The sequence below is a fragment of the Phacochoerus africanus genome, chromosome 15 (genome assembly GCF_016906955.1).
Source record: "Phacochoerus africanus isolate WHEZ1 chromosome 15, ROS_Pafr_v1, whole genome shotgun sequence".
Taxonomy (NCBI): domain Eukaryota; kingdom Metazoa; phylum Chordata; class Mammalia; order Artiodactyla; family Suidae; genus Phacochoerus; species Phacochoerus africanus.
Window position 1 is genome coordinate 32,288,259 of NC_062558.1, and position 17,635 is coordinate 32,305,893.

Here is a 17,635-nt window from a genome sequence, read left to right on the forward strand (position 1 = left end):
AAGCTTCTTACTGCCTTATACAGAAAGCCCTTTGCTTCCTAAAACTCTGACCATCAAGCCTTTAATCAAGCATGGTTGAAGCTATGGATTTCATCTCCCTCTGCCTCCCCCAGTAGCCTGAAAGGTGCCTGATTATCTTTTTTTTCTTAATTTATTTTTTTTATTGAAGTATAGCTGATTTACGATGTTGTGTTAACTTCTGCTGTACAGCAAAGTAACTCAGTTATACACGTATACATTCTTTTTTATATTCTTTTCCATTATGGTTTATCTTGGGATATTGAATATCCAGTAGGACCTTGTTGTTTATCCATTCTGTATGTAGTAGTTTGCATCTATTAACTCTAAACTCCCAGTCTATCCCTCCCTCATCCCCCATTGGCAACCACAAGTCTATTCTCTATGTCTGTGAGTCTGTTTCCATTTCATAGATAAGTTCTTCTGTGGGTTTTTTTTTTTCTTTTTAAAGGGCCATACTGGCAGCATTATCTGTGTTATATTTTAGATTCCACATATAAGTGATATAATGAGGTATTTGTCTTTCTCTTTCTGACTGACTTCACTTAGTATAATAATCTCTAGTTCCATCCATGTTGCTGCAAATGACATCATTTTGTTCTTTTTTATGTCTGAGTCATATTCCATTGTATATATATGTACAACATCTTCTTTATCTATTCCTGTCAGTGAACTTTTAGGTTGTTTCCACGTCTTGGCTAATGTAAATAGTGCTGCTATGAACATAGAGATGCATGTATCTTTTTGAATTATAGTTTTGTCTGGATATATGCCCTGGAGGGGGCTTGCCAGATCATACAGCAATTCTATTTTTAGCTTTCTGAGGAACCTCCATACTGTTTTCCATAGTGGCTGCACCAACTTACATTCCCACAAGTGGTGTAGGAGGGTTCCCTTTCCTCCACACCCTCTCCAGCATTTGTTATTTGTAGACTTATTAAGGATGGCCATTCTGACTGGTGTGAGGTGGTACCTCATTGTAGTTTTGATTTGCATTTCTCTAATAATTGGTGGTGTTGAGCATCTTTTCATGTGTCTGTTGGCCATCTGTATGTCTTCTTTGGAGAAATGTCTGGGTCCTCTGTCCATTTTTTCAACTGGATTGTTTGTTTTTGTTGAGTTGCATGAGCTGTTTGTATATTTTGGAGATTAAGCCCTTGTCAGTCACATCATTTGCAAATATTTTCTCCCATTTCATAGGTTTTTTTCTTTTATGGTTTTCCTTGCTATGCAAAAGCTTATAAGTTTCATTATGTCCCATTTGTTTATTTTTTGTTTTTATTTCTATTACCTTAGGAGACTGACCTAAGACAACGTTGGTACAATTTATGTCAGAGAATGTTTTGCCTATGATCTCTTCTAGGAGTTTTTTGGTGTGTTGCCTTATATTTAAGTCTTTAAGCCATTTTAAATTTATTTTTATGCATGATGTGAGGGCGTGTTCTAACTTTATTGATTTAAATGCAGCTATCCAACTTTCGAGCACCACTTGCTGAAGAGTCTGTTATTTTCGCATTTTATATTCTTGCCTTCTTTGTAGAGATTAATTGGCCATAGGTGTGTGGGAGGGTAGTATCTTTTTTACAGCCATGTACAGTGATTTGCAGCCATGCATCGGAATTCCTAGGAGGAGGATATTTGTTGTCAGTCATTTGCACTTTGGTGTGTGTTCAAATGCAGATTCCTGGGTCCCCTCCAGAGTCACTGAATCAGACCTCCCAGGGCTTGGACCCAGACATCTGCACTATTCCTTTTTTTTTAGGGCCGTGCTCACGGCGCATGGAGGTTCCCAGGCTAGGGGTCTAATCAGAGCTACAGTTGCTGGCCTACACCACAGCAACCAAGATCCGAGCCCCATCTGCGACCTACACCACAGCTCACGGCAACGCCGGATCCTTAACCCATTGAGCGAGGCCAGGGATTGAACCTGCAACCTCATGGTTCCTAGGTGGATTTGTTTCCACTGGGCCATGACAGGAATTCCACACCTGCACTACTCTTAATAACCCTGACGAGGCTGAAGGTCCCCTTGGTGAAGGAATCATTGATGCCTGACCAGCGTGAGGCTCAGAGTATGTGTTCAGCAAACATCTGTTGATTGAATGAATACATGTATGCATGATTTCATGATGATTTGTCCGTGGAGGAAAGCTTTGTTTGATATTTAAATTTTCTGTTTCTTCTTGAGTCAGTTCCACAGTTTGTTTCCTTCTAGGAATGTTTCCATTTCATCTAAGTTACCTTAATTTGTTGGTATATAGTTGTTCCTAGTATATTCTCATATAATTCTTTTTATTTCTGTAAGATCTATAGTAATATCCCCGCTTTCATTTCTGAAAGTTCTGCTTTTTTGTATCTCAAACTGGTCCCCTTTCTCTTCTTCCCTGATCAGGTCTGGCTGTGCTTTTTAGTGATTTAGGTAGTCATCTCTAAAGGTTATTTTAGGAGTTCCCATCGTGGCGCAGTGGTTAACGAATCCGACTAGGAACCATGAGTTTGCGGGTTCAATCCCTGGCCTTGCTCAATGGGTTAGGGATCTGGTGTTGCCGTGAGCTGTGCTGTGGGTCGAAGACGCGGCTTGGATCCCGGGTTGCTGTGGCTCTGGTGTAGGCTGATGGCTACAGCTCCAATTAGACCCCTAGCCTGAGAACCTCCATATGCCAGAGGAGCAGCTCAAGAAAAGGCAAAAAGACAAAAAAAAAGTTATTTTAGGGTTCCAGAATACCTCATGATCCTAACGGCTCCTCCACCTACTCAGTGTTGGCCTACAGGTCTTCCCTATGGGTCAGATCTTTTATCCCACAGTGAGAGGATGGGCAGCATGCTAACAGTCCTGGAGTAAGTAAATTCACACTAAAGTACAAATGTCTAATAATGGATATCTTCCTATGAGTAAGTGAGGGATTCAGAGATAAATAAGAATGCTCTGCTCCTGGACTCCACTCCCTTGTGAGGTGGTTACTGAAACACCCTACAGAGAAACCCAGAGCTGGGACTAGGGTGAGCTGACAAAGAGCCCAGAGTGCAAATTTGAGGACACAGTCACCTCAGCCTTGTGGAAATGCATCGTGAGTGAGTTGACGCCTGCAAGTGAGTGCCTCCTTAAATTTTGCACTCAGGTGGCCTCACTTGCCTTACCCTAATTTCGGCACTTCAGAAACTTAAGATTTCTTAGAACATGCCTTGAAAACCTCTTATCAAATATACTCCCTACTGTTAGGAATAGTTTTTGTAGATGTTTCTTTTCAGTCTATGGGAGCGCTTCCCATCACTGTTTTTGTGTGTTTGTTTGTTTTTGTTTTGTCTTTTGTCTTTTTAGGGCTGCATCCGTGGCATATGGAGGTTCCCAGGCTAGGGGTCCAATCGGAGCTGTAGCTGCCAGCCTACACCACAGCCACAGCAACTCAGGATCCGAGCCAAGTCTGTGACCTACACCACAGCTCACAGCAACGCCACTCCTCAACCCACTGAGCGAGGCCAGGGATTAAACCCACATCCTCATGGTTCCCAGTTGGATTCATTTCCTCTGTGCCAGGATGGGAATTCTGCATCATTTTTTAAAAACTTTTTTAAAAAAGACGTAAGACAGTTGAGCAACTAAAATAATGAACACAATATCTATTGCTTAGATTTAATAATTGTTAACATTTTGCTATATTTATTTCACTCTTTTGTCCCCTGATGTATTTTAAGGTAAATTACAGACATTAGGACACTTCAACCCTAAATACTTCTGTTTACATCTATAAAAATCAGACATTTTCCTTTATAATGATGAGGCCATTATTGCACCTTACAAAATTAATAGTATTTCCTTAATATTGCCCATATTAAAATTTCTCTGGCTGGCCCCAAATGTCTTTTTTTTTTTTTTTTTTCTAATGGCTGAACCTGCAGCATATAGAAGTTCCCAGGATAGGGATTGAATCAGAGCTGTAGCTGAGGCCTGCACCACAACCACGGCAACTTGGGATCCGAGCTGCATCTGCAACCTACACCGCAGCTCATGGCAACACAGATCCTTTAACCCACTGAGGGAGGCCAGGGATCAGACCCGCACCCTCATAGATACTAGTTCTTAATCTGCTGAGCCACGATGGGAAATCCCCAAATGTATTTTAAAGTTAGATCCAATCAGTGTTCACAGGATTGTTAGGATTCTTAAATTCCCTTAACCTAGAACATTTATTTTCAACTGGGGTGATTTTGCCCCCAAGAGACATTGTCTCCAAAAGGAGACATTCTTGATTGTCACTACTGGGTGGAGGGTGTGCTACTGCCATCTAGTGGATAGAGACTAGGGGTGTTTCTTTAATATCCTCTTAAAGCACAGGCCAGCCTCTCACTGCAAAGAATCATCCAGCCCAAAATGTCAGCAGTGCTGAGTTGGAGATGTCCTGCTCTAAAACACACCACCCTGGATTTTTTTCATGCCTTTGACTTGTTAAAGAGTCTGGGTCAGTTATCCTGTCAAAAGTTCTATCTTCTAGACTTGGCTGACTGTTTCCTCATGGTATCAGTTAGCTTATTCCTCTCTCCCCATAATTGCTGAAAACTAGAAGTTAGGTATAAAAGTAGCTGATAAATCTGAAACCCAAGATACAGGAACTTACTAAAGGGCACTTAGCTAACTGATGCCCAACTCAAGCCTGTCAACCAGCACTTCAATTGTTGTCCTGTGGGCCTGGGGGTGGGGTGAGGGGAAGATCCTTCAACGCTCTGGTCAGTTTGTGGAAGCTTGTATTGTGCCCTGGGAGTGAGCCTTATTTTATTTTATTTTTATTTTGTCTTTTTTGCCATTTCTTGGGCTGCTCCTGCAGCATATGGAGGTTCCCAGGCTAGGGGTCTAATCAGAGCTGTAGCCGCCAGCCTATACCTCAGCCACAGCAACTCAGGATCTGAGCTGCATCTGTGACCTATACCACAGCTCATGGCAATGCCAGATCCTTAACCCATTGAGCAAGGCCAGGGATTGAACCCGCAACCTCATGGTTCCTAGTCGGATTCCTTAACCACTGAGCCACCACGGGAACTCTGAGTGAGCCTTATTTTAAAGCACAGCCCTACTCACAGGTTACTGTACACTTTGACAAGATGCTGACTGCCAATGCTAAGCTCCGGAAGGAGATTGAAGACCTGCGGTATGAGAAGGCTGCATATGACAACGTCTACCAGCAGCTTCACCACCGTCTTCTGATGCAGAAGAAAACAATGAACACGGCCATTGAGCAGTCTGCGCAGGCATATGAGCAGAGGTGGGCTGGGGAGAGACCCTGGGGGCAGAGATGTCTCTTAGCCCCCTGCTGAGCTTCCTACTCTGGACCACTTCTACCTCCTGTGCTTTTGGGTTGAAGAACCTTAAATCATCACCATAATAACTCTGAGTGCCAATGTGTCTTCCAAGTATGAGGCTAGATGCTCCCGGTAGTATTTCCACCCTTACAACAGCCCTAGGAGTAATTTTACAGACCAGGAACTGGAGGCTTGGAGATGCCAAAATACTTACCTGAGATCCAGGTAAATGGCAGATGTGGTGGAGGTGAAATTCAAACCCCTATGCTGTACCACATCATCCAGGTGCCCCTGCCTCTATCTTAGGGGCCTCCTCAGTCTGGGCTGTCTCCTGGCCTCACACCCAGAGGGGCACGAGCCATACCATTCAGCTGTGAGGGTACAGGTTTTGGAGTCAGAGAGGCCTGGGTTTGAATCCTGGCTCCATCAGTACAAGGTTGTTACAGGACCTCTTTGGGTGGTGAGAAGCTTAAATTAAATATGTATATAAGGGAGTGGCTGGGACTCAGTAATTGACAAGTGGTGGTAATGATGGTAACTGTGATAATGGTGATATGTGATGACGTTGATGGTGATGCTGACAGTGATGGTGGTGGTGGTGGTGATGCGCCAGGTGATGATGCTCATGATGCTGCTGCTGGTGGTGGTACTGATGGTGATGTTGCTCATGATGCTGGTGGTGGTGATGATGATGATGATGATGATGATGATGTTAGTGATGATGGTGATGATGCTCCTGGTGATGAGGAGGAGGAGGATGGTGATTGTGGTGATGATAGACAATCATTTCCTGGGGGTGGTCTAGAGCTGTCAGCTTCTGTTGTTCAGGTAAGGAGGGTTGTTCCTCTAATCCCAGGATTCTCCGTGATTAAAAGAAGTCATGGCCATTGACTAGGCAGGAAGTCCTTCTGGACTGGTAGGGAGAGAAAAGGAGAAGGAAGGAGATTCTGGACACTCAGGCTCTGTTGTGCCCCCCATGCCCAGGCTGGAAGCCATGGCCCGAATGGCTGCCATGAAGGACCGGCAGCAGAAGGACATCTCTCAGTACAACCTGGAGATCCGAGAGCTGGAACGCGTCTATGCTCATGAAACTAAACTCAAGTCCTTCCTGCTCGTCAAGCTATATGATCGCTTGGAGTTTGAGGAGCAGGCCAAAAAGGAAGAAGGTAACTCTTCCTAGGTGCTCTTTTCCTCTCTTTCTCTCTCTCTACTGAAGGTGCCTGATCTCCTTGCAGTGGGGTTGCCAAATTTAGCAAATACAAGACACCGTTAAAATTTCAGAGGAAAAATGAAATTTTAGTTCCATGCAGTATTTGAGACATATTAAAAAAAAACTATTTTTGGTTTATCTGCAATTGGGACATATATTTTTCAAAATATATTGTTTGTCTGAAATTCAGATTTGACTTGGTGCCTTGGATTTTGTCTGCTACCTGGAACCTGCAGGATGTGTCCTCACTTTGTGGCTCTCCTTCCATTGTCTGGGGGAGGAACTTGTGTGTCAGGGTACCCCCAAACCACCCCCAGGCTTGGTGATTTTTCCAGGAGGACTCACAAGACTCAGCACTTCATTGCAAACGTGTCTGTGATGTAGAGACACAAAAATCAGCAAAGATAAAAGGTGCATAGGGTGAACCAGGATCCAGAGGGAACCAGGATCTCCTGGTGGAGTCACATAGGACATCTTAATTCCTCCAGCATCTGTGACAACACATGTGAAGATTGAGGAGCTCATTAGAGACTCGGTGCCCAAGATTCTTACTGGAGGTAGTTACATAGGCAGCCCCTCCCTAGTACAAACTGAAATTCCATCCTCCCAGCAGGAAGGCAGGTTTTTGGCATAAATCACATGGTCTGTACAGTCTGGGTACCATAGCCACTCTTAGCATTTAGGGAAAGGGATTGTTTTCTATCAGTGTAGGGAACTGTTCACCATTTTAGTTGAAGGCCATGGGCCAGCCTTTCAAGTAGGCTTTCTAAGGAGAGAAGTTCAGGGCTACTACATTCACTCTCCTGAACAGATTGAAAGATTCAGGCTCTTTGGAGAGTCCCACTATGCAGCTGCATTTGTTCTTTGTTCTTTCAGCCCCTTCTGACCTGTCCTGCTTTGTCATTTGAGACTGTACAGCTAGAAGTGTGTTTCTGAGAAACCCCATCTTTCACTTTCTAACATAGCAAATATCACCTTTTGGACCTTCTGTCTACTCATCCATCCATCCATCCTTCCATCCTCCACCCACCCATCCATCCACCCACCCATCCATCCATCCATTCATCCTTCCTTCCATCTTCCATCCACCCATCCATCCACCTTCCATTTTCCATCATCCATCCATCCATCCATCCATCCATCCATCCAACCATCCTCCATCCACCTATCCATCCATTTACTGAGCCACTGGCTCATGCCAGCTTCCATTCTCTGCATGCGGCATGCCTGGCTTCCACTGAGGCCTCACAACATCTTCAAGAGGCAGATATTATTATTAACACCTCCAGTTCACAGATGAGGACACTGTAGCTCAGAGTGGATACATGGATATAGCCAATGTCTCCGTGATGTAAGTAACTGATCCAGGACCCCATCCAAGATATGTCTGCCCCCCCCCAAAGCCTGAGGTCCCTACTTCCATCCACTTTTCTATCCTAATCCACTGAACAGCCTCAAAGTTCTACTAAGCATCCAAGACCCAAACCATGGAGTCAAACGGAGCTTTTCCCATTCACTGCCACCCCAGCTGACTAATACATCCAACCTTCCTCTTTTCACTGCCTCATCTTGTCATCATCCCCATCATATCTCCTCTAGCAGCTTCCACTGGGTCTCCCAGCCTCCAGGCTCCTCCTGTTCCAAACATTCCTCCCTGTGATTCTTCAGGGTACATTCTTCACCACGGATGACTCCTTCCTTCATCCATCCAATCAGTGCCTTCCTAGACTTCCAACAAATTTTAACGAGCACCTACCCTGAAACAGGCACCCTGTTGGGGACTGGAGACAGAGTGGTGATAAGACAGTGTTAGTGCTTGATGCCATGGAGCTTATGGTCTAGATATGGAGACACAGAAAAAATGAATAAATAGACAAATACGAACACTTCAGGTTATGATAGAACTTTTCGAAGGAAAAAAATCAGGTTGAGATGAAAAGGCAATGGGGGCACCTTTCTTGAAAAGAAAGGCTGTGACGTAAAGGACAAAAAAAAAAAATCCATTTGTGTGGGGGTGAGGAATCCAGGCAGAGACAAAGGCCCAGAGGCAGGAACGTGGTAACTGGAGTGCAAAAGGGAAGCTGGAGAAACAGGAGGCCACTCCTGTGGGACTGACCATGCCCCAGGTCCTGCACATGCTAGGAGATGGTAGGGAATAGGACAAAAGTCCTGACCTCCTGGAGCTGACCTTCTGTCAGGGGAGATGACAAATTGGCAAATGCAGAAGTTAATCTGACCTCTTGGGAATCCATGAGCACAATGACGAAGATAAAACAGGGCCAGTGACAGAGAGTGGCCAGGGGCTGCTTTACCTATGGTGGTCAGGGTGGGCTTCTTGGAGGAGGTGACATCTGGGCAGATACTTGCATATCACAAGGGAACCAGCCATGCAGAGGTCTAGGAGAAATGTATCCCAGGCAGAGGGATCTGTGAGTGCAAAGGCCCTGAGGTGGGAGTATTTCCAGAACAGAGAGGAGACCAGTTGGCTGGAAGGAGTTGGTGCCAGCAGGAGAGTGGCAGGCAGTGAGGTTGGAGGGGTGGGAAGGAGACAGATCACACAGGGTCTTGTAGGCTGCACGGGAGAGCTCGGCATTGCTTCTAAGTGTGGTGGGAGGTCACTGGGGGACTTAGGCAGAGGAGACAGTCTGACAGTGATGAGGCACTGAGGGGCGAGGGGATCAGATCTTAAAACTGAGAAGCTTCAACTTCACCCTCAGGACAGTGGAGAGCCACACATATAGGGAGGTCACGTGGCCAGATGTGCCTAGGAAGATCTAGAAAGATCCTTCTGATTGCTCTGTGGAGGCCCAATCAGAGAGATAAGACTGGGTTCAAGAGAGATGGGCCTATTGCAGGTATCAGGCTGGAGAGCAAGTCTTGGAGAACTTTCATGGTTCTAATTCCTTGCATTTGCCAACCTCTGAGTCTGCCTAAGGCCCTCTGCCAACAGGGCTTCCTTGACCTTCATCCTGCTCAAATGTCACCTCTTCAAGAGGGCTTCCCCAGCCACCAAGCTCCCCCATCACAGCACCTATTACATCTCCTCCATGTCCTAGGCCACAATGATAATTATTGGATTTCTTTTTCTGTTTACTTGAATATCTCTCTCTCTCTGTTCTCTTTGTGGCTGGTTCCTCTGCCAAAAGCTCCATGGAGCAGGGATTTTTTATCCACAGAGCCCAGCACAATGTCTGGCACAGAGCAGGTGGTCAATTTGATACTTGTGAAGTGGGACTAAGGAGGGGAGGTCCCGCTCCATCTCTTGGGAAAGTCTAGCCCCCTCCCCAAGGGGCATGCATACCTCCACCGGGCATGGCTCTGAGCAGCTTCCCTTTCAAACTCATGGTGGCCAGCTCTTCCTTTTCCAGCTCTCAAGTCAAAGAAGCACAGGAAGAAGAACAAGGGTGAGAGTTTTGAGAGCTACGAAGTGGCTCATCTCCGGCTGCTGAAGTTGATTGAGAATGGGAACCTGAATCAGCTCATTGAAGAGTTTCTGGCCAAGGAGGAGAAGAACTTCGCTCGGTTCACGTATGTGACGGAGCTCAACAATGACATGGAGACCATGCACAAGAAGACCGAGAGAATCCAGGTCGGGGCACCTCTTCTTTCCCAGGCCTGGGGCCCGCCAGCTTCCACAGTGGCCTTCCCCAAATTGGGTTTCTCAGAACATCTTTGAGATGCTCTTCAGAAAAAAAAGGGCCTCAAGTCACAAGAGTTTGGGAAACACTATATTCCATGGCATATTTTATAATCCACAGTTTGGTAAACGATATCCATGGCCAGATATGGCCCTTGGCCTGTTTTTGTCTAGTTCATGAGCTAAGAATAGTTTTTGAAGAGTTAAAGGGGAAAAAAAAGGAGTGTGCAGGACAGACCACACATGGCCTATGTAGCCCAAAATATCGACTATCTGGCCTTTGCCTTCAAAGCTTGCTGACCCTTATTAAAAAAACAGCTTCACAGAATTGAGGAGAGATGGTAAATTGATCTTGGAGAGAGCTGATGTTTTTGAGCATAGAAAAGACTCTGACAAGTCCTGCAGTAAAGAAACCATTTACCTTTGTTGAACCCATAATTTCCCAAACTTAATTGGCTCCACAGGCTACTTACTCCCCAGAACACACATAAACAGCCTTTGGAACCATGCACGGTAGAGTCTAAACCCCTTAGTGTGACATTCCAGTCACTTCAAAATTTGACTTTGACCTGCCCCTGCAGGCTCAGCTCCCATCAGGACCCCCAAGGCACTCTTGGCAGCTGCCAGTCCCAGCTGTCCCTGCGTCTTCCTCCTCTGAGGCTTTCCTCGTGCTTCTTCCTCCCCCCAACCCATGCTTTTCTTCTGATGCAATACCGCTCATTAGTCCTAATGCTGCACAAATGTCACTTCCTCTGGGATTTCACTACTCTTCCCTCTGAGGTCCCTGTGCTCTGTTTATCTGACCAGGGGAGCCCTTCCTTCTGCAGTGTCACCATTTCCTAAATGTGGGGCCATGTGCAAGTAGACAGTAGCTAGCATATAGGTGAAACATTTTAATTTACTAGTGATGAATTCATTGTGATGAGGATTAGGAAAAACATAGCTACCAGAGCATTGTGATTCAATGGATAGGATTCCTTAGGGTGATAAATAATAGTAATAACAATAAACAAATAATGATAAACATAATAAGCAAAATTTGGTCAATTTAAAACTGCTACTACTAATAGTGATAGGTAATAATTATACAGGTGGTAATGTGGAAACGGAGATGGTTGTATCAGTTACTGGGACTGTCAAAGGAGATAGATGGCATGCCCAAAATGGGTAAATTGAAGTGAGTTTTTAATTTTAATTTTTATTTATTTCTGCTTTTTAAGGCTGCCCCTGCGGCATATGGAAGTTCCCAGGCTAGGGGTTGAATCAGAGCTGTAGCTGCTGGCCTACACCACAGCCACAGCAACGCCAGATCCGAGCTGCGTCTGCGACCTACACTACAGCTCATGGCAATGCTAGATCCTTAACCCACTGAGTGAGGCCAGGGATTGAACCCGTATCCTCATGGATCCTAGTCGGTTTCGTTAACCACTAAGCCACGAAGGGAACTCCTGAGGGGAGGTTTTGTTTTTGTTTTGCTCTTAAGGGACTATTTACAAAGGTCTAAGGGAATTAAGAAGGGAGAATGCAGAACAGCACAGCTGAGCTCCAGAATGGCTGAGGGGAGGGAGCAGTTTCTGGCCTCAGGAGACAGGTGTGTGGGAAAGGCTGTCTGTCCTTCCTGGAGGCCTGTGGCCAAACTAGTGGCCTGTCAAGATGGAGGGCAAGTTCTCCCAACCCCACTGTCCAGTCCAGTCTCCAGCCAGGGCCTGCCCTTGGCTGGGCCCAACCTGAGCCAGAGAGCGAGGGGGAAAGGAGCCTGAATGGCCCTCTGTCTCTCTTCTGGAAGCTGATCTTCCAGAGGTTTGGCATATACCCTCTGCATTCCCAGAGCACAGAGGAGGCACCAGGAAATGGTTCTCCAACAGTAATTGACCTTGGCCTTCCCAGTCACCTTGAGGCATGCTCCCTCCTTTTTCCTTCAGCCCCAGCCTGTCTTTGGTGTGAGGACAAGTATGTCTGAGGAAGGATAGATAAACTCTCACCATCTCTGTGCCTCAGTCTCCCCATCTGTAGAATGACATACTTGGACCAGAGCAGTAGTTTCTAAACTTTGATTAGAAAGCTACAAAACTTTTGTTTCAACCCAGGTTATGGGGAAACACCACTATGTAAAACAGATGAAATGGAGTGGTTCTGGAGAAGGGTAGAGGTGGGATGGGTGATGGGAGAGGATGTCTAGGACATTTTTTTGCCACCTTGTGGCACTTTTTTCTTTTTTTTTGTCCTTTTGCCTTTTCTAGGGCTGCTCCTGCGGTATATGGAGGTTCCCAGGCTAGGGGTGTAATCGGAGCTGTACCCACTGGCCTACGCCACAGCCACAGCAACAACGCAGGATCTGAGCCGTGCCTGCGACCTACACCACAGCTCACGGCAACGCCAGATCCTTAACCCACTGAGCAAGGCCAGGGATGGAACCTGCAACCTCATGGTTCCTAGTCAGATTCGTTAACCACTGAGCCATGACGGGAACTCACTTGTGGCACTTCTGCTCAAACTAAGGTTCAGATTTTTTTTTTTTAAGTTAAAAACAATTAGGATTATAACATCTGACTTCATCCCCACCTAGAGGGCTAGGATGTCATGAACTGGATGAATGTAGCCTCTGTTCTGCTGCTTGGTCTCCCTCATATCCAAATTTTAAAATTAATATGTTGCCCACATTTAAAAATCAGGATATTTCTGGTTTCCCTTGGAAAATCAGATCTGACAACTCCGAGGAAGCTGAGTGCCTGCTGCTTCTGTAAACCCAGCCGGCCATGCTCGCCCTCACTCCCCCAGACCAGCTGGGTCCAATTTGCTCTGGGGCGGCCGGTGGAGCCTAGTTGCAACCTCCTGTTTAAGCGCATCACCACTGCCCTCTGGTGGCCATCATCAGTATTGCGGGGAAGGTTTTTGCAGCCCAAAAAAGCTAAAGGAAAGGATGAAAGGATTGATTGGTCCATTTGGACCAATGGGCAGGACCAGTGGTCAGGATCCTGAATTCTCATTTTCCAGGAGGGAGCATTTTACTAATCCCAGTGGGATGACAGAGAAAAGCCATAGCAGAAACTTGGGACGACCTCAGTCAAAAACCGACCCCACCAGGAAATGGTTCCTGAACAGAATTGACCTTGATCTTTCTCATTCACCGATGAGGTACTCTCTCTCTGGCCTTAGGATGAGTGCGCCTGATGAAGGATGGACAAATACCTGCCTCTTCTGGGCTTTAGGTTTCCCATCTTTAGAACAATATTTGCACCAGAACAGTAACTTCGGGAGTTCCCATTGTGGCTCAGTGGTAATGAACCCCACTAGTATCCAGGAGGATGTGGGTTTGATCCCTGGCCTTGCTCAGTGAGTTAAGGATCCAGTGTTGCTGTGACCTGTGGTATAGGTTGCAGATGTGGCTCAGATTTGGCATTGCTGTGGCTGTAGTGTAGGACTGCAGCTGCAGCTCCAATTCAACCCCTAGCCTGGGAACTTCCATATGCCACGAGTGCAGCCCTAAAAAGCAAAACAAACAAGCAAAACACATACACACACACACAAAAAAACCCCACTTCTGAGCTCTTTTTTTAAAGTTACAGAACTCTGCTTTGGGGGCTTAAATAGAGTTGCAAATGCCTATTGAATGCATCTCAAAAACACTGATTTCCAAAGGGAAATATTAATATTTTTAAAATATTATAAGAGGAAGTTATGCTCTTTATAAAAAATTTGGAAACTATCCTGCTGAATAGCATTGAGAACTTTGTCTAGATACTCATGTTGCAACAGAAGAAAGGCTGGGGGAAAAATGTGATTGTAATGTATACATGTAAGGATAACCTGACCCCCTTGCTGTACAGTGGGGAAAAAAAATAAATAAATAATTTTTAAAAATTTGGAAACTAACTAATGTCGGAAAGAAATTTAAAAATTATCCAGGAGCTCCTGTCGTGGCGCAGTGGTTAACGAATCCGGCTAGGAACCATGAGGTTGCAGGTTCGATCCCTGCCCTTGCTCAGTGGGTTGAGGATCCGGCGTTGCCGTGAGCTGTGGTGTAGGTCGCAGACGAGGTTCGGATCTCGCGTTGCTGTGGCTCTGGCGTAGGCCGGTGACTACAGCTCCGATTCGACCCCTAGCCCGGGAACCTCCATATGCCACGGGAGCGGCCCAAGAAATAGCTAAAAAGACAAAAAAAAAAAAATTATCCATTGTCACTGTCGATATTTTGAACTAATTCCTTCTGACTTCTTTTTGGTGATGCTTTAAAAGCTTAACACATTGATTATTACATAGTATTATAAAGTTTTATGTTCTGATTGAAAAAAATGTTTTTTGGTTATTTTTTCATCCAGTAAGTATTTATTGTGCCCCTACTATACATCAGGTACTTTTCTGGACACTGGTAAGGTGGCAATGAAAAAAATGACAAAACCCCTTGTCCTCACGGAGCTTCTAATTTGGCAAGGCAAAAGAGACAATAGACAACAAGCCTAAAAAGACATAAATCATAGAGAAAGTAAGCAGTAGTGTGGCTAAAAAATGAAGTGGAGCAAGTTCAGAAAGGTTCTGGCATGAGCAGACTTGTAGGTGGGAGGGAAAGCTATGCAGATCTCTGGGGGGATGAATGTTCCAGGCCGAAGCAATAGCAAGTGCAAAGGCCCTGTGGCAGGAGAGCGCAAGGGGTCTAGAGTGCCTAGAGAGAGAAGTTAAGTCTGAAAGGCAAAGGATGTCCTAGGAGTTGGGGAGGGCTCATTTCTAGAAGAGTTTTTGGCAATTACCCTGAAAAATAGGAGCTGTGGGAGAATTCTGAGCAGAGGAGGAATACCACCTGACTCAGGTTAGCTACTCAATTTAAAAAGTGTAAATATAAGCCACAACTCAAGAAGAACCTCGCTACCTGGATATAGCATTGGTTAATCTTTTTTTTTTTTTTTTTGTCTTTTGTCTTTTCAGGGCTGCACCCATGGTGTATGGAGGTTCCCAGGCTAGGGGTCGAATTGGAGCTGTAGCCACTGGCCTTCGCCACAGCCACAGCAACAACGCAGGATCCGAGCTGTGCCTGCAACCTACACCACAGCTCACGGCAACACGGGATCTTTAACCCGCTGAGCGAGGCCAGGGATCGAACCCTCAACCTCATGGTTATTAGTTGGGTTTGTTAACCACTGAGCCATGATGGGAACTCCTGGTTAATCTTTTTGATGGAGTTCGTCCTTGGGTTTATTTTTCCTTTAAAGCTAGGAAGGGTCTTTTTCTTGAAAAATTTTTTTCCCAAAATAAATCATTATTTTTCTGATTGGAAAGACAAATATACATATGCCCGTGGGAATGTGTAATTCAGAAAAATATAAAGAAGTACAGGTCACAACATATCACAACTCAGAGATAATTTCTGTAAATATTTTGGCGACATTACTTTATGAAGGCAGTGTGCACTCAAGCATGTGCCCCTGAGCGCATGCGTGCAGACACACACACACACACACACACACACACACACACACACACACTCTCTCTCTCTCTCTCTCTCTCTCTCTCTCTCTCTCTCTCTCTCCCTCTCTTCTCTCTCTCTGTCTCTCACACACACACACATACACACATACACACTCTCTCTCTCTTTCTCATACACATACTTAAATGCCCATTTACAGTACTGGGATTTTACTAGATCATGCTGTTTTGTAAACTTTCTTTTTCCCAAAAATTTCATCATAGAAACCTCCCAACATCTTCTATGTTCTTTTTAGTGGCTTCGGAGACCCTGGGTGCTCTGTGGTAGAATCACAAGATGCTTCTTTAAGAAGAGAAAATTCCTTAGGCCTATCCCATACCTGCAAGTTTAGATTCTCTGGGCCAGGAATATGCATTTAAACTGATTCTTAAATTTGAGAACCTTTTCTCCATGATATAAATATGCCATCATTTATTTAACCACTTCCCAACCAGCAGACATTTGGTTGTCCCTAACAGGGGGCCATTGTAAATAATAACACAAGGGACATCCTTGAGTGACCATGTTTGCCCATGTGTCCTACTATTTTCATGGGACAGATTCCTGGAGCTGGAGTTACCCTGTCAAAGGTGCGAGCCCTTTATATTTGGACATACTGTTCTAGCCCAGGAGTTCTCAGGTCTGGTCCCTGAACCAGCAGCAGCAGCAGCAGTAGTAGCACCAGCAACTCCTGGGAACTTGTGAGAAATGCACATTCTTGGGCCCCACCAAGACCTACTGGATCAGAACCTTTGGGGTGGGACAATCTGTGTTTTCAAAAACCTCCAGGTGATTCTGATTCCTGCCAAGAGTTTGAGAACCCCTGCTCTGGGGCTTCCTGCCCACGCGGGGCATTTCAAGTTTCAATCCATTTAAATTAAATTTAAAAATGTGTTCCTTGGTGGCACGAGCCACACCGCAAGTGTTCTGTGCCCACGTGTGGCTAGTGGCTGCAGTATTAGTGGCTCAATGGTAACGAACCTGACTAGTATCCATGAGGATGCAGGTTCAATCCGCTCAGTGGGTTAAGGATCTGGCATTGCTGTGGCTGTGGTGCAGACTGGTGGCTAAGCACCAATTTGACCCCTAGCCTGGGAACTTCCATATACCATGGGTGTGGCTCTAAAAAAAGAAAAGACAATCTTCCAGAAATTTTCCCCACCACTCATGTCCTCATCCTGCTTTTAATTAAGAAACATCAGAAAGACCCTGCATGGGTCAGAGTTACTATTATGGTTTAGTGGGTTAAGAACCTGACATAGTGTCCACGAGGATGAAGGTTTGATCCCTAGCCTTGCTCAGTGGGTTAAGGATCCTGCGTTGCCACACTCTGTGGTGTAGGTTGCAGATACTGCTCAGATCCAGTATTGCTGTGGCTGCGGCGTAGGACGGCAGCTGCAACTCTGATTGGACCCCTAAGCTGAGAGCTACCATGTGCTTCAGGTGTGGCTGTAAAAAGGAAAAAAAAAAGGCACCAGCTTATTTTTAGGTGTGGTGGGGAGGGGAGCACCCACTTTTCCTTATGGTCTGGTTGTCTCCTGAGCAGAATGAAATCATGCACTTGCGATCCCAGCAGAAATCGGTCCATGATGACAACGACTCCGCCCTGAGACAGCTGGAGGTAAGACAGGGTAGGGAGGGAGGAGAGTGGGAGTCTCTGTTGTCTACCAGGCTGACCTGTCAGATGATCTCAGGAGGAGTAAGCTATCTGTCCCGTGACTGTCTGTTGGCCTGGGTTACATCTTGACAATGTCCCGCCCCTTTGTCACAGGCAGCCTCTGCTACAGCTGTTGCTACAGAATTTTGTCCCTAGGGCCCTTTTTGCCCATTAAAAGAACTCTCCCACTTCAGAGGGCCTATCCCAGGCCCTTGTTCCTATCATTTCATTCCAGGCTACAAAGTTTCTGTCAGATCTCTGACTCAGTCTTTTCTTCTCTCTCCCCCCTTGTCCTGGCTGGCACCTGTTCTCAATCAATAATAGTAATTACAAACATTTATTGAGCACTTACTATGTACCAGG

The 17,635-nt window shown here is 45.6% G+C and overlaps 1 protein-coding gene across 3 annotated transcripts in view; it reads left to right on the forward strand.

The window, feature by feature from the left end:
- CCDC63 (coiled-coil domain containing 63) overlaps window positions 1-17,635 on the forward strand; it is a 49,397-nt gene that overhangs the window by 19,629 nt on the left and 12,133 nt on the right. For all 3 annotated transcript variants that reach the window (XM_047761516.1, XM_047761514.1, XM_047761515.1), the window contains 4 exons: window positions 5,092-5,273; window positions 6,295-6,476; window positions 9,889-10,109; window positions 17,162-17,236. In XM_047761516.1, coding sequence (XP_047617472.1) covers window positions 5,092-5,273; window positions 6,295-6,476; window positions 9,889-10,109; window positions 17,162-17,236 — 660 coding nt within the window. The remainder of the gene's footprint in view (window positions 1-5,091; window positions 5,274-6,294; window positions 6,477-9,888; window positions 10,110-17,161; window positions 17,237-17,635) is intronic.